Below are 27071 nucleotides of genomic sequence, written 5' to 3'. Positions count from 1 at the left end.
GCCCTCTCATACTCATACATGAGGCTCTGTGTTCTGGTCCCAGAAGTAAGAGAACTTACATTCAAAACATGTTTGTGTAGCTTATACTTATTATATTATCTTACAAATTAAAACACAATTCTAAAATAATTTGCTTACTGACTAGTTCATGAAAACCAATAATGAACTAATTCCATGGCAACATAAATTAAAATCTTCCTGAGAAACAACAGCCTCCCACCACCCCCCACAAAGAATCAGCAGCAATAACAGAACCCTGGGACGACTGAAAGGACTCTGCAAACTTCTCTAACAACTGGCTTGGAGATGCCAGCTGGATTCTCACCCACACCTCTGGGATTGTTCTATGACTCTATGCCGCTCACTCTGAAGTACATGGAGTCAAACCCGGCTTCACATAAAAAAGGGGAGTGTTTTCAGGAGCTTTTCCAAACACTGTCTGCTACGATATCGAGAATTTCCCAGTGGTGACTCTGAAAGGTTACCTACAGCACGGAGTCGGAAACAGGAGCACTGAACTTTCCGCACAACATTCCACCGAAACCCATCGGTCCCCTTTGCCCTTTGAATGCATTCTGATCTGTGTATGATTTTTAAGCGCCGTCAGTTTTATAGATCTTCTAAAGGTTATTCCACGACACGATATGAATGTTACCCAGTGTAAACAAACCGTACTCATTGATATGGTCCACCAGCAATCTCGTGGGAAAAGCCGCTGGGTGCGAGGGGACTGCCATATAGCAGTAGATACAAGTGCTCCAAAATCCCCTTTCCATTGGAAAATTCCAATTTATTACCGACTACAAATACTGTCGGGTTTTAAAGTGTCAATCTTACTGTTATCATTAAAAGAAAAGTCTGTTAAAATGGCTGAATCTGGCAACAGTCTGTCAGGTATTTTTAGTAAAAATGGTTTCTTATGGGTGGGGGGGGGGTGATGAGAGTCTTGGCTGACGATCAGCTATTCATGAGGGCTTTTCCCAAAGCCCCTCGCTGTACTTCCGCTGCATACCAAAGGAATGATAGGCCCCATTTCATTACACACAATATTAAATGGACACGTCCTCAAGTTGAAACCTTAATAAAACCAGAACTGCTCCACGCCTCATTAGGAGCAGTCCTAAGTGAAACTGACTCGACGTTTTGCAGGGATGAGATGTAACTAGAAGTCTGGATTGAAGCGTCTGTCCTGATTTATGGCAACATCGTGAGATTTATCTATCATGACTTTTGTACCAAGATCAACAAAGTGGAAAAGGCAATGCAATGCCATCTTCGTAGGGACTGAAAGTGTTGTGACATCCGGAATCCTTCTGAAGGGTCACGGGGACTCTCGGATGCCTATCTACACACTAAGTGCACCGCAGCTTCCAAATGAGGTTTAAGGAACTGACAAGTGGATTCTACAAAATTAATCTTTGCACAGCAAGCAATTACGGGACTGAAGAGACATCAGGCAGAATGGGGATAGATAAACTGCTAATTATGCATTAGACAAGGATTCATATCCAGAATACACAAACAACGATAAAAGCTAAATAACAAAACCTCAAACCAGTCAATAGATATTTGAAAAATGTTAAACATCCTTAATCATTAAGAAAATGCTAATTAAAACTGCTTTGAGATTTTATCTCACCACAGTTACAATGGCCAGCATCAAGGAAACAAACAAGAGTAAGCGTGGGCAAGGATACAGGGAAAGAACAACCCTCATGCACTTGAAAGAAAACCTGTGTAGCCAGTGCAGAAACCAGCACCGGGGTTGGGGACGGGTTTTTGTCTTCGTTTTCTATTGCTGTGAAAAAAAAAAAAAACCACCATGGCCAAGAAGCCAGCTTATTATAGAAGCATTTAGTGGGCTTCTAGTTTCAGAGGGTTAGAGGCCATGAGAGCAGGACAAAGACGTGGAGACGGGAACACTCAACAAGCAAGAGGGAGAGAGAACATACCAGAAATGATGGAAGGCTTTTAAAGCCCACCCCCCAACACACCTCTACCAATAAGAATACACCATTCGTATTTCTCAACTACTCCTACCCACTGGGGACTCAGAATCCAAACATACGTGCCTTAGAATTACCATATTACCCATCTATAATACTCCTGGTAGATACCATATGACAGTAAGCCAACATACCACAGAGATACTCGCACATCCAAGTCCACTGATACTTTATTCACAACAGCCAATTTCAGGAAGACAAACACCAAACACCATGCTTTCTCTTCTATGCACAGTGTATGTATCTATGTATGTATATACACACACACACACACACAGACACACACACACATACATGCACACATGGCAGTGGGAGACAATGCTGGACAGAGACACAAACATGAAACCAAAACAGAAATAAATGAGAGGGTAAAGAGAAAGCAGCGGCAGAGGGTGATTAATAAAAAAGAGACTGTATTGATACATGCATATGAGTATATTATAATGAAACCTACTACTTTGTACGTTCACTTCAAGAAAGAAGGAAGTTAGAACATGTTACTGCAGAATATGAAGCTCTGAAAGCCACCTCTGTGGTCTCTATCAGGTCGACATTTGGATTGGACAGTCTCAGCAAGAAACGGGGGCTGCCACGTGGGCCATCAGAGTAGGCGAGTCCCTCTGATCTCACACTTGTCCTCCTCCAAAAAGGGGAAAAACTCAAAACTCTCAACAGTTTTCACTGTTTCTGACTTCACTTTACCTGCATTTCAGTAAATAATGCAGTCAAGTAGTCCTAAGCTGAGACCCTCTGGAAATAAGCCCCTTAGTTATTAATCATCAAAATGCTTAGGAGATCTCTATCTGCGATGTGCATGATGGCATTATATTTCCGCAACGAAGATCTACACTGCTCCTGTAAATGGGGACCAACTGGATGCTAATTACATGCACTCCAATTTATGTTTTTTTCAAGGGCAAATTAAACATACCTTATTCACGTTTTCACTAACGCAATTTTTAAAATTCCACATGGAAAGCAGCAAAATTCACCCACATTACGGAACCACGGGGTGGCCAATTAAAAAAATAACCATTCTAAGGCAGCGTGGCTGTGTCAAACTCAGGGACACAGGATGCTGAAACACTGAAGCACAAATGGCCTCCTGGCTGAAGCACTCCCTTAAAAGAAGAGAAGAAGCTGGTCCCCAGCCCAGGCCATGACAACAGGGAAACCATACGTGTCAAAGAAGGTTAAAGATCTTACTGAACAAAAGTAAAACCCAACTTCCTTCCTTCCTTCCTTCCTTCCTTCCTTCCTTCCTTCCTTCCTTCCTTCCTTCCTCCCTCCCTCCCTCCCTTCCTTCCTTCATATTTATGAGATAAGGGCCATTTGTTTGCTTATAATTATTTATGAGATAAGAGTCTTACTGCAGCCCCTAATTCACCTTGAACTCACAGATGTCTGCCTGCCTGCCTCTACTTCATGAGTGTTAACGACAAAAGGCAGGCACCAACTTTGGCATTTATACTACTGGTTTCCTAAGTGATTAGAAACACAAGGTAAGAATGGAAGGTGAACCAAGCTGTGGTGGTAATGGTGGTAGTGAAATGCAGCTGATCAACCTATAGAAAGAGTGCTTCCAGCTGGCATTCTATACATTAAGGAGTGCCCTCCAAGTTCTACAAGCCTGGACTGCACAAGCAGAAAACCTGGTCAGCGACCTGGGCGTCGGGGCTTTTTAAAGGACCGTAGGGGTCCATGAGTTCAGCAAGGGAAAGAAGCAAGGTGGTTAAGCCCTTTGTTCTCCAGGCAATTCGCAGCCCCTGGCATCTTCCTAAGGACTAGAGTCATGGTAAACAGCAGAGAGATGAAAGGACCTTGGACAGCAGCAGCAGCCATGAGGAACACCACTGCCGAGATGCTTTGATCTTTTATTCTTCAAATAAAATAGCCAAATTAATGAATGAAGGCCAATGCATCTGAATCCCTGAGTTTCATCTAGCTACCCGTGGTTCAACTTAGCTCTGTGGAGTGGGTCTTAAACTGGCTGGCTGCTGATAACAACAAAGAAACCACTCAGGCCTTAACAAGAACTGGGTAGAGAGCGAAGACAGGAACAGAAGGTCATTCTTGAGATTGGTTTGATTTAGCTACGGCTGGAAGAAACACTATCACTTTCTTTTTTTGAGAGTACCCACACTGCTTCCTGTCTATCTGAGGCAGGGGATTGGCTTCCAGATTCTTCTGTGCAGCACTGCTCAGTCCTGAAGGTACAGAGTCCATTTCAAGCAGAGCAAACACCTCCAGACACACAGAAGGAGAATCTGCAGAGAAATCCATGAACGCACGGGCTTGGGGGGGGAGTGTCTCTGAAAGGGAACACAGTATTCTAAACACGGGCTCTGACCTAGACCACAGTTGAATCTGCAACATCTACTATGTGACCCAGGCCTCAGACTTCCAAGATGAAAAGAATCTGGGCAGCAGAAGGAAGTGTAGCCGGTGCACAGGGCATGAGATTGGATAAGGCTTCTGCGTGATGATCAGGGATGAGGGCTTGAGAAGAGGAAGGAAGGGAGCCACTCACGTCCTCACAGCACTCTGGAACTACAGAAAGGTTACTCTGGCTAGAGCTGTGGTTCTGCATGTAGACCTGGGCACTGAGGAACTGTTGTCCGGAAGAAAGGCCTCGGAAGCAGAGCAGTGTCTCTTACTGAGGTGCTGAGCACATGAGAGAGAACAGAGAGAGAATCCAGAAAGCCCAAGAGCTCACCAGAAGAAGAGATGGGAGAGCACAGCTGCTCCTACTGTTTCTAAGACACCTTTCCTGAGGGATGCTGTCACTGCTATTTTATAGGCAGGAAGGAAGTTCACACTTGCTGGGGATGGATCGGCACGAAAGTTTCAAGTGACCGTCTCTCTCCAGACATCCAAAATGAGGGAAATGTTCTTCAGACAGTTCCTCACCCCAATAAGGATATTCAGAAGAGGCTGAAATGCTGACACGGGGTACAGTTTCTCATATGAATAAAACACATTCACAAATTGCAGGTAAATTTCAAACACCTTAGAAGTGAGATAGTAGACAGCCCTAAAGCTAAGTTCTCTGTCTGGGAGTGTATGCTCCCTAATGAATACAGCGTTCTAATCTTACCAGACCTACCCTGTGAGCACCCTTATGTTTTTATTTGATCGCACTTCCTAGCTCTCTGAAATGCTATGAGAAGCAAGGCAGAGACATTTCATTAACACCAGGCTCTCATTTACTGCGGTTATTCATGACGCGGTTGTGGCCATGCAGAATTTCCACTGGATTTTCACCAGGAACAACAACAAAGGCAGGCCATCAGTATTAGCTGTGCGTCGTCACATGTTGGTCCTCTAGGGCTTAAGTTGCTTGTGGCATTCTGACTGGCCCTTGATGAGATTAATTTACGTACATTTATTCTGCCTGAATACGCTGCTTGCTAAAATTTCTTGGAGATGTATCAGTCTTCATGACCTTGACTTCCTACACTCTTGCTTCTCATAGACAGCCCCAGAATGCCTACTGTTCCATGTCCTGCAGCCACCTCTACTTAGATTTACAATATGCTCCTGCATAAAAACTGTTAGAACATCTAGTCTTTACAAAACTGTGATGGCACGATTTCAGGGTGGGGAAGGAATGCTGTATCTTTTCACTAGCCTTCAGTGGGCTGTTCTGCAATGTTTCCAATTACCTGAACCATTTACACAATGATCAGCCTCTATTTTTAAAGATTAGAACTGCCTGCTTTCACCCAGGAAATCTTCTGTACGGGTGCTTTGAATTCAGCTTAATTTTGTTTGTATGGTTAGGGTGCAATGCAGAGAGATTATGGAGCAAAATGGTACCCACAGGCTTCGAGAGTTTCAGAGGGTCACTCACAGTCAATGGTATGATGAGAGATGAAAGACCCACATTCACCAAGCAAGGGTTTCCAGTCATGGTCAGAAAAACGTTCCCAATGTGGCAGAGGCAACTAATGAATACAAAATGTGATCCTCCCCAAATCTAGCAGCAACAAAATTATAGGTATGAGATGATGTGATTTTCTCCACGGGTATCGGCATGACAAAAACATTACTTCTGTTCCCACCTTCCCACTTACCAACTTAAATGTCAAGGTTTTTAAAGCTTTGGGGTCATCTACAATCTTCTGTAAATTAGCAGCCACTGCAAAACAGAAACACAGAGAAACAGTGTCCACGTTACTTCTAATAACGCTGGATTTTCACATCGATGATTTGGAAAATTTGACTAATGATGCAATAAACTGCAAAATCATTTCTTTCACAGGCATTACAAAGTTCACATAAATGACCAAATTGCTTTCATACAGACACTTTCTGAGCCCATTTATATCATTTCTGTCCCCGCCTATCTGTGAGCATCTGGATTAATCACTGTCCATCAACCCTGCATTTCCTGTAATAAAATTTGAAATTACTTTCTAATGGGAAGTAAAACTGATAGCAGCTCCTGAGCCTCAACTGGTTGCTTTCTCTAAAAACTCATTACTAAGAAAATTATTAGCCTGGAGAGGGCGGTGCGGAAGAGGAGGGGCTTGTTATAAACGCCTCTGGGAAACAAGCAGTTAGCAGCTTGGAGCTCTTGGCCTATAAATCCACGCAAGTCTCTGCACCCGTTTTTTATCACGCTGCCCAACACGGCAGATGACCGATGACCTTTCCAACTCAGGCAGGTCATTGTGCTTTCAGGGCACAGGGATCCATCCGTCTCTATGGTGATGTGTCACCTTGAACACCTGAGTTAGTGGACCAGGGTCAACGCACGGAGGGAGGCTGTCCGTGCAGTGCTCAGCCCTGAAGATCTAATCTGTGTCAGCCGATCCATCAGAGGTTGCCCTGGTCCCTAAGAGCTCTGGGATATCTGTGGTAGAGGGCGGGTTTTCTCCCAGCTGCCCAATGAACTTGAAGCACTACTCAGGAGCAGAATTATCAAAAAGCGGAGAAGATGGAAATTGAAAGCTGCCTTTTTACATCCAAACTTCGAAGATAAACTGCTGAGAGTCAAGTTGGAGCCTTTGGAAAGAGGTTCCTACCAGAACAAAAATCAAAACAATAGGGGCAGGTCATATTTATGTCATGAGAAAAACTATCAGTTGATTCAGCTGCTGGTTATCTAAATTTTTTCTGAATTTTTTGAAACCCGAGACTTTGAGAAGACATAGAAACACACGACGAGTTTCAAGCAAAAGACAGAAGGGAATATGTGAAAATTTTGTTTTTCTTTGTGGTCGACACACAGGAATCAACCCAGATATGAGAATTTTTTGCAGATTTATTTCATTTAATCTGTTAGCTATAAAGGAGGGCAAAGTGAACATGGCCAACTTGATATGGCCTATTTATCTTTATAAATCACAATTATAAGCATAATTTTATTGGCATTTACTGCCCTCTCGCAAGTTCCATTCTGAGCAATGAGGTTTCATTTTTACCCACGCCCACTCCCCTCTACAGCCCCCCCCCCCCCCCCCCCCCCCCCCCCCCGCTCTCTTTCTCTTTCCTTTGGTTAGCACAGGCGACTGGACCCAAAGTACACACCTCCTAGTCACAGCCCAGGCCCCTGACACCCATGAGGCTGGCCTCATTGCGTTTCATGAACAGATTCTAAATACTAAAATCATCAGTCATTTGCCTAAGAACTACTGGCTCACGGAGAGATTCCCTGCTCCAAACCACGGCCTACCAAAGAAAGGCAGTGTTTACTATGTCAGGACACTCTGACTATACACAAATTGCAGAGAGGGAAGACGGCCGCTTGTGTTCTTAAGACGTAAAGACGGTCTAATAGCCGCACTGATTGGGTGATATCACGAGAGGCTGTAAAGTTGTCACAGGAATTTTGCTCCTTTCATCGGGCTCTCTTGGCTAATGTGGGTGATTTACTGCTTTGTTCTGGGACATCTATTCCCAGGCTGCTCTCTAACGTTCTGCCAAACACACGGCTCTGTGTCCTCCTCTGTACAAACGTGTGCACCAGGGCCAACTTCCGGGGGAGTGGCTAGCAGGTTGTACACCAACTCCAAAGCGGGCATGTGCCTCCTGCCAGCACTTGAAACAATCTCCCTAGGACCCAGGCTCCCCACGAGTGAATCCCATTCCTCTGGGACATTAGAAATTCAAATTCTGTCTTCGGCTCGGAGCAAAAATAGCAAAACTGGCCACTTACCTGATTACTTAACCCAGCTGCTAGGCTTATTTCCAATTTGGTTGATTCTAATTTGTTGTAAAGCGCTATAAAACACCTTCATTTAACTGACATCACAGAAAATTCAGGGTGATGCTAATTTCTCTTCCAGCAGCAAGACTCATTAAAAAGATGGGTGTCACTGTTTTCTCCCTTCTCCTGACTGTGCACCTGGATTTCAAAAATAAAAATGCTCCTTACCTGGAACGTGAGCAGAGAAGGAAGAGCCAGGCAGGCTGTATGTGAGAGCCAGGCAGGCTGTCTGTGATTCTGAGGCTGCTCACCCATGTCAGAAAACACCAAACCTGCGTCTTTAAGGGACTCTATATATAGTTTCCCAAAGACTTGCTTCCAAAGCCCATTTCCTCAGCCAAGAACTACATTTAAGTCCCTCTGGACTTCCTAAGATAAAACTCGGGTCTTTGGCTCCCATGAAAACTATTCTCTTCATTGAGTTTACCTTCTAGTTCCTCTCCGGGACACTGAACTCAGTCCCAAGAACGTCGCTATGTCTCAGGAAAACAGTGACACACTGAGACCCAAGGGCTGTACCTCTTACACCTCCTTTGCTCTTTTCTTTGGCTTCACACTTTAGACTTGGGGTTCCACCAAGAGTAAGTTTGCATTTCCATTTCCTTTTGTAACATGCGCCATAAGGCATAGCAAGCACGGTGACTCATGAAACTGCAGTGACATCATTAATGGCCCACATGGAAACCATGCTAGTTACCTCTGGATCTAAACAAAGAAGGAAACAGGACTGTCCGGGCAACCTGTCAGTATCTAGGTGGCCAAATACATACACTTCTTTGGTAAATGAATCCAGGCCTTCTCCAGACAGTTTTCTCTAGGGATGCCTTGTGTTCCCCAATTCTACATATTTTCATGGTTAAAGAATTAATGGTGACTTATGGACTACTCATAGCCTGCGAGTGCATTCTGAACAATCAGTCAAGAGGTGCACTTCTCTCCCAGGAAAACAGAGTATTTGATAACAGTCTCATGTGAGGATGAGTTAATTTAACTTGGCCAAGTACTAGGCAAAATGCTTTGGGAGAAAGAGAGCCAAGGAGGGCGGGCAGGTAACCCCATCTCTAAGGAGAAAGGGGGTGAGTATGGTTGCTACTCTAAAACGAATGTGAAAACAGTGGCCACTGTATTCCAGATCCAGGTGAAGTGAGAGATCCATCTCAGTATTTCCCCTGCCTTTCCAGGTTCTTCACTTCATGGGATGCACTTTAGAACAGTATGCCCAAATCTAAATTCCCCAGCTAGAACAAACCAGGCCACTTGCTCAGAGCTGAGTGAGCTCCCTGAAGGGGAGTGAGTTCACTCTGCCTCTGTGGGCTCCAGTGCTTCCAGGAATTCACTGCACCAACATATCTGTGCTTTCTGCTCTGGGCAGCTGCGGGTGTCATAGCTGGCTTGCCTTTAGTTTTTACTGTTCACTGCGGGTTTTTCACACTCATTATGTAGGTGGGAATCTGGGTCCAGAATGAGAATGTGAGGCCTACTTGGATAATGTCATCCCAGTGGAGTCTGGACTCTTACTGAGGTCTGACTTCTACTCAACTTTCCTGCGTCACTTTCGTCACTTCCTAGTCTGAATCTCGCCAGGAATGGTGCCCTGACTCCACTCTCCTCTGCTCTAGTCTTTACCACGGGCTCTTGATGAAATCACCTGCACGTGGCTAATGTCCTTGGTGGATTAAAACTCCTTGGTAACCCAGACACACGCTTACTTTCTCAGAAAGATGTATTTTAGAAACTTACCCGTACACACAGAACACGATGAATTCTTACCCGCACTGCTACACCCCACATAGGGTTGCGATCATCCCCCTTACTACCTGTCCTCCAGCTGATGGTCTCACTGCAATCAGCTCTGACCCTAGAATCAGCCTCTGGGGGCTGTCAGCTACAGCCGTTACTATGTCCCAACTACTACCGCTTAAGACCTGGTGATAGCTTTCCAGGTCAGGATCAAGCGTGGCCCCTGCAAAGTCGGCACAGCCCGTGTGACCAGGCCTCCAGCTGCAGCCCTGACGACCTTGCCCCTCACTCTTCCCCCCACCCCTCTCAGTGCCTGTCCTGTTCACAACAGCCTCCATATTGACTTCAAGCATTCAGAGAAGGTTCCCGCAAGAACCCCTGAACCTGTCACTGTCTCGGCCATGAGTAAAAGGCCTTCCCCGGGCTGACCCCCTCTCTTCCAACTTCTGCACACGTTCCCCTAGCCGTGCCATCACACTTCTCCACCTGAACAGTCTCATTTTCTATCTCTTTACCCAGGATTTCTTTCCTTTCCGTGTCACTCACCAGTGCCAGGCATGCTACCTATTTATGGGTTGTTATTTTTGGATGTACGCAATCTCATATACGGGTCGAAATTCTCAGAATGAGCTTTTAAAGAGCAATGTCTTGTTTCCTGCCATTTTCCCATTGCCTGATAGTGAACACCAATTTGTGTTGAACACATGAAAACGACAAACCAACACCATTGCCTGATAGTGAACACCAATTTGTGTTGAACACATGAAAACGACAAACCAACAAAGGGATCTCTGAGGTCCTAGCATGGAGCCACACTTAGTAAACACAATGCAGGCTTTCTCCCCAGAATCATGTACATGCAAGTTTCGTCGGAGCTACAAGAGTCTGAATAACCTCAGGCCATGAGCTTCAGATAGAATTCTTCCTATTTTATTAGAATTTCTACAGACAGAATTCTTCCTATTTTAAAAGAATTTCTATAAATCTGTTTAAGAAGAATTTCTACAAATCTGTTTAAGAAGTATTTCTACAAATCTGTCTCCTGAACCATATTCCATTTGTTTCCCAAAGCAAATGAAAATGCATGAACTCTTGGTCATCCCAGATGACTCTCAGATTAATATTAACACTAACACCTATGTGNTTTTTGCTTTTCGAGACAGGGTTTCTCTGTGTAGCTTTGGAGCCTGTCCTGGAACTAGCTCTTGTAGATCATGCTGGCCTAGAACTCAGAGAGCTCCACCTGCCTCTGCCTCCCAAGTGCTGGGAATAAAGGTGTGCACCACCACTGCCTGGTTAACCTATGTTTTTTCTTAAGACTGGCTATTTTCCTTCAGTTTCTCTCTCTCTCTCTTTCTCTCTCTCCATCAGGTCTACACTTGAGATCTTCCGCTCCATCTCAACCTCAGCCTTTGCAGTGAACAGATGACAATGAAGACATGGAGGCTACCATCCTCCCATCTTCTGGAGCTACTCTTAGCAGGTGACTCTAAACTTAGTCTTTCTTTGGGGGCTCCCTAGAGCCAAAGAGCTTGCTTAGCTACAGCCAGGGCTCTTCCTGAACCCACATGCATTCAATGACCAGTCATGAGAGGAAGAAAGCCCCACGTCTTACAGCCCTCCAGATCTGAAAGTTCCTTATGCCGAGGGTCTTTTCTTTGGGTGGAGCAATTTAATTCTTCCACGTTGGAATGCCTTAATTCCTTCACAGCTGCTAATCCTGAAAACACTCCTCACATAACCCACCAGACACAAATCGACACCTCTCATTCTCTGTCTGGAAGATCACAGCTGCTAATCTTGCGAACACTCCTCACACAACCTACCGGACACAAATCGACAGCTCTCATTCTCTCTCTGGAAGATCTGAAGGCTTGGCTCATGAGTGGAACTTAGAAGGGACCCCCCAACCCCCACTATAAAATTCTGGGACAATGCAAAAATGGTAAAAAAAAAATACTGGAGGAAAGTAAGAAACAGTTACATTAAATCCTTTTCATGGTATTTAATTAAACTAAAATCCTGGGGAGAAAATGCAGCACTTCTACAAAATTCAAGGATTTTTACAAATACTATAAGCATCAGCTTATAGAAGCAGTATGTCATACTTGAATACCTTGTTATTTACATGTAAGAAGGATGAATTTCAGAGGCATATACCCTTGATTCTCCCTAAGGTGCAGGTAAATTCCAGTTGGTATTATTTGGGCAGCAGGTGAGAATCTGAAATCATTTGACAAATCAAAACTGCCTGGTATCGAATCTGCCCTTCTAAAATACAACTGTGAGATTGGTATTTTGATCCTGAATTTTGTTTAATGTGTTGAAGGTAAAATTTTATGAACTGGCTGACAACAATGGTAATAGAAGTGTCCAATAATCATTATGTTATTATTGCTCATTTTCAGAGCAATGAAATTGTATAATCAATATCGCTGTAACCTCATTTTGCTAATGGTAGTGATAGACCAATATACCTATAGTTAAATTCCTCTCCAGAATTAAGATGAAAAAGTAAAAAGTATAAAAATAAAAGCATGGCGTGTAAGAGGATCACTAAGCCACACTTGCCAAGAATAACGAAAATTCATCCAACATGAGAATTCAATCACCTGCTTAGACAAACAACAGGGATCTTCTTGGAGGATGCACGCAGTAAACTGGCCTCAGCTTCCTAGACTATGAAGAATTCTATAGGTATCTTAGTCTGTGCTTTTAGCCTTAGAAACCTCTAAATTTTAGGTAAAACTCTGTGGGCACACTTTTAAAGAGAGGAATGTAGCTTTTTCTAAGTCCTCACCAGGGCCATACCCTTTGAAGTCTTAACCACAGACCCCAAAGGTTTCCTAACACCATTTCTGACACAAGTGTAAGGAGCTAAGAGCTGACGATGTCTGTGCATCTCACGCAGCCACACTGAGGTGCAGCTGCTGTACTATAAACTGTACACGTTTCAAGTAGAAAATGTGAGTTTTGGATTTGTGGGCACACTTATGAAACCACCACCAAAACAGAAAACATGAGCACACGGGCACGCAAACCACTCTTACAAGCTTAACAAGCCACCCTGTGCCCTGGGTAACTTCTCCCCTGCTCCTACGGCGAAGGGGTAGAACATATCTAGACAGTTATACAAAGAGCCTCGACACATTTGTCCACCCTTCAAAGTCTCCCCCAATTGTGCCAGCTTCAGAAACCTCAGTTCTCTTACGCTCAGGATTTTCGAGGTGCAGGTCATGAGTTTGAGCAGAATTAAACAAAGAAGTCCGGGAAATGACTACATCGTGAAAGGGAGAAGGGATACAACATAGGAATCTATCCAAATTTGATTTCTAGGGGCCCGAAGAAGAGCTTCCTCGGCTCTCCGATGCGAAGTGAAAGTGCTTATCTAATTAGGCCAGACGACTGAACTCTGAGATAGGAGTTCGACACCACGAGCGCACTTCTGGGAATGCCAGCAGGGCTATGTGCGCATAAGGCATAAAGCGAGATGAGTCAGATGAACTAAAATAAATTATAATGACAAAATGTAAAAAATTACAATCAAACCCCTTATTCTGTCTACTAACAAGTAATAGTATAAACACACACACACACACACACACACACACACACACCTCAGCCAGGGCTCGAAATAACAATGTCATAATCATTGAAAGGAAAGACTCCCAGGCAGGTGCAACCCATTCAAACCAGAGAAACTGCTGTCCAATCTAGTCTCTCCAAAAGACTGAAAAACAGCCACCTCTTCCAGTGTATATAATGATTTGAGTAAAAACAAGAACAAGAAATAAGTTTAAAGGCTAGCCTTCCAGCCTTGTCAAATCCTAAGAGGTGCAGAAAGGCGCCGAGCAAGCATCCGTGCGTCACCGGAAAATGGAGAGTAATGTTTAACTTCAGGGAACTTTGATCTTCATTCTCCTTTTACCCTGATGTATTTTACCAGGAGGATTCTCCACACACAGCTTGAGCTTCAGCCTTCTGGGCCAGGAAAAGCTTTGGGTAAGTTAAAATTAATGAGTCAGCGAATACACTGATATGAAGAATGCTACCTAAATTACAGGCAATGCAGTCGACTGAGGCAGTGCCATCTGGCATCCAGACAAAGCCCAGGGAAGCCAGAAGGACTCTGCGCTTAGTGTGTGGCCACAGCCTTCCGGGCAGAAGCTGCCTTACACCTGTGGCCAGCCTCCCACCAGAGAGCTCAGCCTTCGTTGAATTGTAGCACTGCCTCAAGAAGGATGCCTGCTTCTCAGTTTCTCAGTTTGATCTACTGCAGTAAAGCTGAATTAACTTTGTTTCAGACTGGTTTATTTTACGTGTCTGAGTGTTTTGTCTATATGTTAGTTTGTGCATCACGTCCACACCTAGGGCCCATATGGGTCTGAAGAGGGCATCAGATGCACTGTAACTGGAGTTGTGAGGTGCCATGTGGGTGCTGGGAACTGAACTCTGGTTCTCTGTGAGAACAGCCAGTGCTCTCAACACCTGAGCCATCTCTCCAGCCTCTGAATTCACTTCTTTGATAATAATAATCACACCTCGAGTAGTGCTTTAGATTTCTTCCCCAAATCACAGCCCCATCCTATTCCTAATAACCTTGAAGCTCCCCACCTCTGTCTTTGATCTAGTATTATATAAACAAACAGACAAGCCATGTGGTCTGGGATCTCTAAATGGAGGTAAAATGGTAGGACATTTTTGCGCCAACTTTCCTGTTGTCGCTAGAGTAAGAGATGGAGAGAGGGTGTGCAGACTATGAAAGAGCAAACAGAACACACCGATCAACTACTGCACGGGGGGGGGGTCTTCAAGTTCCATCTTCAGCTTAACTTTCAACTTTTAAAATAAATTATCTTTAATTGTTACAGGACTATAACCTGGCATGGGTGTGGTAGTTGGCTTCACACTTCTTACTTGAACTTTATTTAGTAAAGTGTGAGACATAACTGAGCTGAATAAATGGCTCCCTTTAGTCACATGACTTGCTGGGGCACACAAAGAAGGTTCTGCAGAGGGCAGCCAACTTAGTTAGGGTTTCAGAGAGAGGAACCTCTAATGCTAATGTCCCTGCCCAAAATCTGCTGCAGCAAGTCAGGGTCGTGGGTTAGACCCACCCCGGGGACTAAGTGAAACACGGATCATCGATTGGCAGAATGGTGTATGGCAGAAGTGTGTGATTAGAAGTCAACAAACAAAATGCAGAAATTAAAACCTCTCTGGTCTTTATACAGAACACGAAGGAAGACTCTTGGGAAAGTATTTTTGGTAGTTGTTGTTGGCTGTTTATTTTCTTAACTAATAATTCCATTTATTTTGCATTAAATCCTTTTGATAGCAATGATTATATAAAAATATACTTGCAATAAAAAAAATCACCAATAAGACTTCCCATAAAAGGCATCATGTAATATGCATGGGTGTCTAGCTAAGCACCCTAGGGACTTCTCAAAATCCGGTGGACACAAACTGGTTGAGAAGCATCTGCGGCATCTCCTTCAGGAGACAACAGTCACTTGCAGACTGCTGCTCCGGTGAAGTCCCGGCACAGCTGCTGGAGGTGTGTCTGTCTGCATGGCACTCTCCCTGCATGGCAGGCCGCACTGCCACCTTCTACTTCCCAAAGGCCCAGAGGAGCCAGGCAGAAGATCCTCGCCAGCAGACCCATCTGTCCTCCCCATTATCAGCGGTCAGCACCCAGCTCCTGCCAGGCACCAGCAGACAGCAGCTGAATTAACAAATGACAGACTGGCCAGTCGGGGCATGGCTGCCAAGAGGAGAGGCTTCTTCGGGAAGCTGCTCTCTCCCCCTTAGGGATGGAGGTGGGCACAACAATGGATGATGTGATCAAGCCTACAACTTTGGGCTTATACCCCCGCCCCCCTTTATATTCTCTACCCCCTACACTATTATCAGATGCTGAGAAAACCATCCTCTTAAACCAGCCAAGGGTGCTTAGCTAGACACCCATGCAGATTACATGATGCCTTTTATGGGAAGTCTTACTGGTGATTTTTTTTTATTGCAAGTATATTTTTATATAATCATTGCTATCAAAAGGATTTAATGATGACAGGAAAGATCTGCGGGGCTCATGGGTGACAAGCTATAGGCAGTTCTCGGAAGATGCATGTAAGTCATTTTGGATTACACAAACGATAATGAGTCCAGTGGTGTATTTTACTACTGTTAATATTTACATTCTCTCAGGAGCTGGAATTAAGTTTGAGATACAAGACTGTGCTTTACAACAGACCAGCTTTAGTGGAGACAGACTTACTCTATGTTCTGGAGAAGCCAGAGGTGGATCCTATGTAATTGTGGCCTATCCTACAGAAGCTAGGACATGCCAGTGAAACTGCAGGAAACATGCTCACACTTCATTGCTGTATCAGGGCTCTCAGGAGGTGGTACTCATTGTTAGAAGACTGACCCATGTAACCCAGCAATATGGCCTTGGTCCTGTGCCATGTGACATCTGGGCTCAGTTCTCATGGTTATTTATTTATTTATTTATTTATTTATTTATTTATTTATTTTTTGACTGTTCCTCATGAAGCCTTAAAACCTTAAAACTCAGATCTCTCTGGACCTCCATCACTACTGTTTTCTAGTATCTGGAGTCTCAGCCAAACAGGGAGTATTTTCTCAAGACCTTTCAGATTGCATCAGAAGAAGGCTGCTCTGCTTTGCCTCTGAGCTGGGGGCTGACTCCGCAGATGATGGGAGCAAGGCAGTGAGACGCTGCTGCCTGTTGGGATTCTCACCCTTTCTGTATGTAGGTGTAGGCTGTAATGGGAGTACTATGATCATTCAACCATTGAACAGATACACATGAAGTGTGCTGTCAGGAGCTGGTGTTCCTGCTGCATATGAGTAGACAGAGCACAAGCAGTGGAAACTCTGTCTTGTGTGCCACAGGGACTACTCATAAACGATTGTGTTCCTTCCATGAACACAAAGGGAGGAGCGCAAAGAACGGCATTCATCCGGCTGGAGGAAAACTTCCAGTTAGGTTATGGGTTAGATTCTAAGAGGAGGCAACTATCAATCTTGAAAGATGGGTGAGAATTCACTAGGAGGATGAGAAGATTCCAGGCGGGAGAAGAGAAATAAAACGACGTGCCAGGCACGGGAAGAGCAGGCCAGACAGAACACGCTGAGGGCTAGGCAGATACAAGTGGTGATGCAGGTGCAGCCCAAGACCCGCAAGAACTCTAAATGCTAATAGCAGACTCATGTCCTAGCTACAGGAGAAACCTGGTGTTTCTCTAAGCTGTAGATTCATAAAGAGTTTGGTTTGCAAGTGACCCCCCTGCACGGCAGGCTAGCTTTAGAGAAGAAACTCACTACATCCCTGGGCAATGAGCGCAAAGAACTGCTCCCACCGCACATTAAGTACTGAAAGAATAGGGGGAAAATGATGATTACTGAGAGCTGCAAGAGAAACATGCCATGTTACTAATAAAATAGCAAAGCCATCGTAGTAATAGCACATTGCTTAGGGGAAAGTATAGGCCAGATGGCATGGAATAATATGATTCAAGTGCTGAAGGAAAATAAATGTCATCGTAGATTACTATATCCAGCACAATTATCTTTCAGAATCAAAGAAGAAATCTTTTCCAGAATACTTAAAACTGAAAAGGAATCATAACCAGCATGGCTGAAGACACTTGGAGCGATTACTGTTCATTGGGACCTTGACTGGATTCTGAGTCACCACGCACTTACACCTGTCTCTATGAGGATGTTTCTGGAAAGGTTTAATAGAAGACAGAGCATTGATCTACCACAAAAGTGAGTTGCGTAGTATCATGGGTGGGGTCTGGAACTGAATGACAAGGAGAAAGAAAAATGTTCACTTCCCTCTGCTTCCCAACTCCCCCTTGCAGTGTGACCCACTGCCTCCTACTCCTGCTACTGTGACCTCCACATCATAGGGGACAACGCCCCCAAACTGCGGGCCAAAATGAAACCTTCTCTCCTTAATGACATTGTTATATCAACAAGAAAACTAATACGAGACTTAAATGAATTCTACTCACAAAAGACAAAACAAGACAAAAGCAATCACAAGAGCTAATACAGAAAGAATAAATCTCACTAAAAGAGTATATAAGCAAGTGAGAATTGGGAGAGAATCAAATATGATTTATATAGCAACACAATGACAAAAATCGGAATATACGACTTAATAATAACCCTATGCAGATTGTTTATTTTTCCTTTAAAAGAAGTATGCCAAACTATTTGCTGCAAGAAACCGCCATGGAAGGATACACACGGTCTTGGTGTGAAGGGACAGAAGACGGAAATGAAACCCAAAGCTAAGAATAACTAAGCTATAGCCAATGAAATGAGAATCCAAACCGAAATTGGTAGGTAATAAAAGAAAATCAATTCAAACTGATAATCTGTCAGGACACTCACAGAGTGAGCCTGTCCCACCTGGTCTGAAGATCAGAGAGTTTGAGCTTTTGCTCTTTCAAAGTTGTTGGCAACAGCTGTGGTGTGGCTACAAAACAAGATATCCTGAGCTAGAGTGTGGTTGCTGGGTGTTTTGGTCATTGCCATGGCCCACAGAGGTGGATCCACTCCATCCTGATGAAAGGTCAGGGAATTCAAGCGTACTCCTGGTTTGACATATGGAGTGGCTGCCCACAAGATACTTGGTCTAGGATGGGTTTCACTGCATATTCCTGCCCCAAACATCAAATACTTTACTCAGGAAATAATGGCTGGATGTCTCAAGTATTAAAGCAAGTAACTGTTCCGGTTGTCCTTTGTGTCAGGTTAAAGCAGTCTTTTGCCTTCTGCCCCCCATTTTGTATTGGGGTTTAAAGTGTATGGAAAATAAACGCAGGTGAACTCAGGATTCAGTATCCACTGTATGTCCCTCCTGATGCTGTCCTGTGTTTCTGTTTTTACTTCTCTTATATCTCTGTTCCTTTTCCTCTTGCTCTTACCCTGGAACATACGAGAATTTTGTTGAAGCTGGCTTTTGACAATTATCTATCAAAAAGATGTAATGACTTAGTCAACTACTTGAAGACTAACCTCTTTGAATTTTTTAGTTAATGGGTTTGTGCTATATATACAATTGTACGTTGCTATTTATCCCTTCAATGTACCCCTGCTGGTCCCTTCTCTCTAGATAAGCTGCTTCTGCTTTTATCTCATACATACACACGCACACACACACACACACATACACACACAGACTCTGAATATGAGAGAAACATGTAATATTACCTTTCCTTCCATCCCTTACCATTCCATCACTTTCCCCTCTGTTTATACTTCTCTGTCTCCTACTTTCATGTCATATATATGTCTATATTTGTGTGTGAGTGTGTGTCTGCTCTGCATAGACTCTGCATACAGGAGGAAAAACATTTTACTTTCTGAGTTTTGCTAATTTTGCTTAGTATGCTGATGTCCAAACCTATCCAGTTTCATTAAGATGACATAATTTCATTCTCTGTGGTTGAAGCAACTTCCCTAGTATGACTGCATTTCCTTTATTCATTCATCTGTTGATGGGCATCTAGGTCGGATCTGTGTCTACTCTGAAAAGCGGAATACCAATTTTACAAAACGAACACTACAGGAAATAAAAAAAAGAAAAACCCCAAGACAGTGAGAGTGGGTGATTTCAACACTCATTTAAACAAAAGACAGAACATTAGGGCAATACAACACCCCAATTAAACCACAATGCAGATCCAATGGCTTTACTAAGCATCAGTAGAATATTCTAGCAAACAGTAGAGTCCACACCTTTTAAAGTATCACAGAGACCTTTCCTCAAAACCAATGATATTTCAGGCCATAAATAATCTTAACAAAAATCCAAAGAATTTCCTAATCTTCCTAGATCGAAACTGAACCTAGAAATTAGCAGCAAGAGAAACTATAGAATGCATACAAACACACAAATATTGAGTAAATGTTTGAATGTACACTGGGTTCAGGAAAGAAGTCAGAGAAGAAATTTAAGGATTCAGAGAACCAAATGAAGATGAAAAGACAACACGCCATATAACCCATGGAGTGCAGTGAGAACAGTGTGAAGAGAAAATTTTATAGCTATGAATACCTACCACCTACATTAAAAGAGAAGTACCAAATAAATAACCTAAAAAAACAAGAATGAATCATACAAAAATTAAGATGGAAAGAATTAATAAAGGTAAGACCTGAAGTAAATGAAATAGAGACCAAAAGATCAATACAAAAATCAATGAAGCAAAATTGGTCTTTTAAAAGAGACTCAAAATAGTCACTTTTTCAGCAAACTTGTTAAAAAGAAGTAGGACCCAAATAAATAAAATTAAAGAAGAAAAAATGAATATTAAAACAAATATAAATGAAATTCACAAGCCATAGGCAGTATTTTGAAAGCATGATTATATATCAATATACTAGACACAAAATAAGGATGCAACAATAAATTTAAAGAAAAAAACTAATGCATTAATAAATTACAGACAAATACCTTTGAGACAAATACAAAAATCCTCAGTAAAATGCTAGGAAAGCCAGGTGGTGGTGGCACTCGCCTTTAATCCTCCCAGCACGTGGGAGGCAGAGGCAGGTGGATCTCTGCGAGTTTGAAGTCAGTCTGATCTGCAGAGTGAGTTTCAGGACAGGCTCCAAAGCTATCAAGAAACCCTGTCTTGAAAAAATAACGGAAAAAATCATTTTTGCCAGGCAGTGGTGGTACATGCCTTTAATTCCAGCACTCGAAAGCAGAGGCAGATGGATCTCTGGGAGTTCAAGGCCAGCCTGGTCTACAGAGTGAATTCCAGGACAGACAAAGCTACACAGAGAAACCCTGTCTTGAGAAACCAAGTTTTAAAAAAAGCTAGGAAATAAAGTTAATATCACATTAAATGATTATTAAACATGAACAAGGTGGTTTCATACCAAAGATGCGATGATGTTCCAATTTATGCAAATCAGTTAAGATAATAGGGCACAACTGTATACAAGTATAAAAGTAACTGTAAAATCAAGTATAAAACTGTAATCAAGTATAAAAGTCAGTCACCTTAATAGATGCAGAAACAGTCTGATAAATTCAACATTTTATGATAAAATCCTCTAAAATCAGGTAAATACGGAACATATACTAAAAGTGATAATAAAACTCCAAATTCTGTTAAAAAAAATAAAGACTATATTCCAAACAGCAAGCATCTACAGAATAGAGAAAATGAGATACAATTCCTCTAACATCAGAAAACAAGAGAAGCATGCTACTTCATATTGCTCATACAGAATTTTTTTCAGCACACTAATAAGAAAATAGAAAGTCAAATTATCCCTGTTCTCATGTGGTTCTCTACCTCGGAATTCCCAGCATTTACTCAGAGGGTCTTATAACAGGTGAAAACTCAAGAAGACACCATGGTACAAAATCAGCATACAAAAATTAGAGTAGCTTTTCTCCTCACCGAACAGGACTCACTGACTGAGAACCAAATCAGGCAAACAATACTGTTCCTCATAGCCTCAAGCCAGCAAGCTGCAGACAACAAACCACAAACAAAAAGACATCAGAACCCCTAGGGATAAACCCAACTAACAAAGGACGTGGAAAAGCTTTACATGAAATTTATAAAACAAGTGTCAGGTGTGCTGGCGCGTGCCTTTAATCCCGGCACTCGTGTGAGGTCTGGGGATGCAGACCTCTGTGAGCCAGCCTGGTGTACATGGTAAGTTCCACGACCACCAGAGTTACATACTGAGACCCTGTTTCAAAAAAAAAAAAAAAATCAAACCAAACCAAACCAACCAGCCAAAGAAAGCCAATGAAGAAAGAAACTAGAATACATAATAGAAGATGGAGAGCCCCCTTCCTTCCTCCCATGGATCAAAGGAATTGATATCAATAAAATGGTGATACTACCAAAAAAACAACTTGAAGTTCAATATAATACCCAACAGGAAATTAAAAAAAAGCCTTAAAGTTCTTAAGTAAACTTGAACGACCCTCACCAGGTAATGCAATCCTGAGCAAGAAGGACAATGATGGCTCTCATTGGTTTGATTTCAAGATGTTATGCAGTAACAAAAGCAGCAGGCTGCTGGGATGGGGGTGGGGGTGGGGACGAACAAGTAAAACACCAAAAACAGACACAGGAATAGACATAAGACACAGAAAGAAACCCATCTACAGTCAATTGATCCTTAGGGAAAGTGTTAAAAACTCATAATGGTGCTGAGTAAAGGGGAGTCCTTCATGGAGAATACTGGGCAGAAACAAGGCAAGCCTCTCAATCTGAATCAACGTCAGCTCAAAAGGGACCAAAGATCAAACATAAGACCTTAAATCCCAACATCAGCAAAGTAAAGCCATAGGGGAAATACTTCAAGCTACTGAGGCAAACGATGGTTTCCCCATCTAGGACTAAAACAGGAAATAAAAGCAAGGGCTGATAAGTGGATTTATATCAAATTGAAGAGCACTTTAACAGGCAAGGATATAATCATCAACAGAGTGCAAGTGCTTAGAGAATGGGATAAAAAAATTGACAGGCATCCCTCTTACAAAGGTCTAATATCCAGAATATATTTAAAAAACAAAAAAATGAACAAATAACACTCACACACACGCGCGCGCGCACACACACACACACACACACACACACGCACAAATAACATGGAAAGATCTCAAAAGGAGAAATACAAATGGCCAATAAATACATGGAACATATTCAATACCTTTAGCTCAGAAAAAAAAGATGAATAAAAAAAAAAAACCGAGATTCCAACTTATGCCGTGTGTGTGTGTGTGTGTGTGTGTGTGTGTGTGTGTGCTTAAAGAAAATACACCAATGACAACTTTGGCATGTTGTCGAATTTTGGGGGTGGAGTGGGATTCTTCCAAACTGCAAGTGGGTATGTAAATTAGGACGGCCACCAGGGAAAACAGCAAGGAACGTCTTCAAAAACCTGAATATAGAACTATGATGTGATACAACTCATATCCCTCCTGGGAACATGACTGGAAGAAGATGAAGTCAGCATATATGAGACACTTTCTGACTCATTGGTTTTTGGTAGCACTTTTCACAATGGCTTGGGTCCACCAACAGATGAATGGATACAGAATATATGATACGCACACAATGAAGTATTTTGTCAAAGAAGAATGAACTCACGCCATGCAGAAGGAAAAACCGGCAGAAGTGATAAACTAAAAAGCCCATCGTGTTAAATTCAGTAAGTCAGACACAGAACGCATCGTGTGTTTTCTTTCATACACAGAATCTAAAACTTTTTAAAAATTCAGGGAAATTAAAGTGGGCACTAAAGTTCTTGTCTGTGGATTCTCTCTCACGCGAAGATCTGCCTGATATATTCTTAGACACCCCTGAGCACAGGATATTCACTTTAATAAAACCAAGCATAAGTGGGGTGTCTTGATTCGTTAATTGAGAAGTCATTGGACCTCATTATGATCGCTGCCTTAATTGAACAGATAAGAAATCGTCTGCCAGGGCATTCTTTCCCTCCTCTGACACTGTCCTCTTACGTAGAAGGCAACAGAGAAGAGCTAAGGGCTACAAATATAATCTAGGAGGGCAGCCTGGAAGCAGTGTGTGTACGTGGGCCTGAGCTCCATCTCCATAGCTCCAAATCAGGCTGAGCATGTGGAAGGCCCTGGATGCTATCAACAATGCTGCAGGTTTGGAGGGGGCAGGACTAAACAACAACAGAAGAAAGATTTCTTCCTGGGATGGAGCTCTTGAGTTGTTTCTTTGTTGAATAATCATAGCAGAGGAAGAACAGCTGTAATGTGTTCTTAGGATGGCAGAGCCCATGCTGGGCGGTGTGGGGTTCATTTGTGATCCGGAGAAAGCTGTTAAGCTGACATTTGAATTGTCTATAGAAGGACGTTCCCATCTTCCTTCATTAACCCTTCCCACAGTACACCAGGTGTATGTAACCTGATGACCCAGCAGGGCATCTTAATGAAGCCACAGTCTTCTTTACTGAACTCTCTAAATACACAACATTAAATAGTGTATGTGTAGAAGGAATGGTTATCTAAATAGTAGTGTAATGCACAGTCTTAAAAAAATCCATGTTATTATAATAAATAATAACATATTTGTTTATAGGCTTTAGGAGATCAAGATATTCACTCAGCACCTACCAATAAGGCATAAGGAATATTGTCACAGCCAGCCAACATAGCTCTGTTGAGGAATATTTAACTATAAAGATGGGTTACGTTTGTTTATGCTGCGGAATAGTACTTTTAACTGTGTAAAAGGTGTGCTACATTTGTTTCTGCTGCCTTTGTTAACGATGAAAAGATGTGTTACATTTGTTTAATTATTTAAATTAAAGATGGATTGCATTTGTTTCACCTTGCCTGCCTAAGGTACAATTGGTGTAATAAAAAGCTGAACAGTCAATAGCTAGGCAGGAGAGGGAGAGGTGGAGTGGGGGGGTAGAGAGAATGAGGAAGAGGAGAAATCTAGGCTCAAGGAGAACAAGAGGGAAGAGAATGAAGAGAACAAGGGAGAAAGAGAGGGATGCACAAGGGACCAGAAGCAGGACAGCGCCAGCTAGACATGGAGACAAAAGGAGATTAGGATAGACAGACAGACAGACAGACAGACAGACAGACAGACAGACAGAAAGGTAAAAAGCCCAGAGGCCAAACATAGATAAGGAGAAACAGATTAAAATAAGAGCTAACTAGAACAAAAAGAAGCAGACTCACCCAGGAGGAATAGACAACAGGAAATAATCAAATTGAGAGCTGAAGTCGATAAAATAGAAACAAAACAATGCAAAGAATCAATGAAACAAAGAGCTGGTTCTTGGAGAAAATCAACAAGACAGACAAACCCTTATCCAAACTAACCAAAAGACAGAGAAAGAATATCCGAATTAACAAAATCAGAAACGAAACAGTGGAGATAACAACAGACACTGAGGAAATTCAGAGAACCATTAGGTCATACCTTGAAAACCAGTACTCCACAAAATTGGAAAATATAAAAGAAATGGACAATCTTCTGAACAAGTACCACATACCAAAATTAAATCAAGACCAGATAACAACTTAAGTAGGCGTATAACCTCTAAGGAAATAGAAGCAGTCAATGAAAGTTTCCAACCAAAAAGAGCCCAGGGCCTGATAAATTCAGTGTAGAATTCTATCAGAACCTCAAAGAAGAGCGAATACCTACACTCCTCAAATTGTTCTACACAAAAGAAACACTGTCAAATTCTTTTTATGAGGTTACAATTACCCTGATACCCAAACCACACAAAGACTCAACTAAGAAAGAATTATAAACCAATCTCCCTCATGAACATTGATGCAAAAATAGTCAATAAAATACTTGCAAACCAAATCCAAGGACACATCAAAAAATTTTCCACCATGATCAAGTTGGCTTCATCCATGCAGGGATGGTTCAACATTCAAAAATCTGTCAATGTAATCCACATATAAATAAATTAAAGAAAAAACCCACATGATCATCTCATTAGATGTTGAAAAAGTCTCTGACAAGCTTCAACACCCCTTTATGATAAAGGTCTCAAGAAATCAGGGATACAAGGAACATAACAAAAGCAATATACAGCAAGCCAACAGTCAACATCAAATTAGACAGTAAGAAACTCAAAGAGATTCCACTAAAATCAGGAACAAGACAAGGCAGTATACTCCCCCCATATCTATTCAATATAATACTCGAAGTTTTAGCTACAGCAATAAGACAATAAAAGGAGATCAAGGGGATACAAATTGGAAAGTCAAGTCAAACTTTTGCTATTTGCAGATGATATGGTAGTATACATAAGTGACTCCAAAAATTTTACCAGGGAATTTCTACAGCTGATAAACACCTTCAGTTATATGGCAGGATATAAGATCAATTAAAAAAAATCAGTAATACTCCTATATACAAATGATAAATGCGTTGAGTAAGAAATAAGAGAAACATCACCCTTTACAATAGCCACAAACATAACATATCTTGGGATAAGACTAACCAAAGAGGTGAAAGACCTGTACAACAAGAACTTTAAGTCTTTGAAGAAAGAATTTGAAAACAGAAAGATCGCCCAGGCTCTTGGACAGGTAGAATCAATATAATAAAAATAGCATTCTTACCAAAAGCAATCTACAGATTTAGTGCAATCCCCATCAAAATCCCAACACAATTATTCACAGAAAGAACAGTATTCAACTTCATATGGAAAACAGAAATCCCATGACAGCCAAAACAATCCTGTACAATAAAAGAACTTCCAGATGCATCACCATCCTTGACATCAAGCTCCATTATAGAGCTACAAAAGTGAAATCAGCTTGGTATTGGCATAAAAACAGACAGGTGGAATCGAATCAAAGACCCTGATATTAATCCACACCACACACCTATGAATACCTGATTTTTTTTTTTTGACAGAAAAGCTAGAATTATACAATGGAAAAAAAGAAAGCATCTTCAACAAATGGGGCTGGCATAACAGGATGTGGATATGTAGAAGAATGCAAATAGATCCATATCTACGGCCAGGGCAAGCAACAGGAGAACAGTAAGAGGAATAGATGCCGCACTGATTTGGGAGTGGGGGAAACATGGACAAATAAATCACTTATGTCAAGGGAGTAGAGAGAAAAGGAAACACAGGGTTGCACCGGGAGGCATAGGCTCTTCAGTCCTCAAGCCAACAGAGCTGTTGACGGTGAGAGAGTGCGGGGCGCAGTGGTACGAGGGTGTGGTTAAGGGGCTCATGTCCATGCCGTGTGCAGTAATGAGACTGACTAGAAAGAGGAGACACAGGCATCAAAACACAGAAGAGGAGCCAGGGAAGAGATGCTGAGGCGGGGATGATCATCAATAATGCACTAAGGAATAGAAATCAGAAAGAGTGCTTGACAGCTGTGAAAAGGGCAAGCAAGGCTGGGGGACGGGGGAGGGGGCTATAGCGTCATAAGAGAGAGTACCAGCCCGCGCTGCTTACTCTGCTGCTATTTAAGGCAGCAAGGTCTCATTAACTCTGAGCCAATTTGGCTTTTCTTTCCTGTTGGGGAAAAAAAAATAAGAAAGAAAAGAAAACCAACC

General features: G+C 42.4%; 1 protein-coding gene across 2 annotated transcripts in view; it reads right to left on the bottom strand.

Annotated features, from left to right (window-relative positions):
• Nucleotides 1–27071, bottom strand: part of Stk39 (serine/threonine kinase 39) — a 246649-nt gene that overhangs the window by 3824 nt on the left and 215754 nt on the right. For both annotated transcript variants that reach the window (XM_050122514.1, XM_050122521.1), the window contains exon 17: nucleotides 6083–6147. In XM_050122514.1, coding sequence (XP_049978471.1) covers nucleotides 6083–6147 — 65 coding nt within the window. The remainder of the gene's footprint in view (nucleotides 1–6082; nucleotides 6148–27071) is intronic.

The sequence above is a fragment of the Alexandromys fortis genome, unplaced genomic scaffold, assembly GCF_014885135.2.
Source record: "Alexandromys fortis isolate MF-2015 unplaced genomic scaffold, M_Fortis_MF-2015_v1.1 scaffold_8_9099976_23576923, whole genome shotgun sequence".
In the NCBI taxonomy this organism is placed as follows: domain Eukaryota; kingdom Metazoa; phylum Chordata; class Mammalia; order Rodentia; family Cricetidae; genus Alexandromys; species Alexandromys fortis.
Note: the sequence above shows the minus strand (reverse complement) of the source record. Positions and strands in the feature narration are given on the sequence as shown.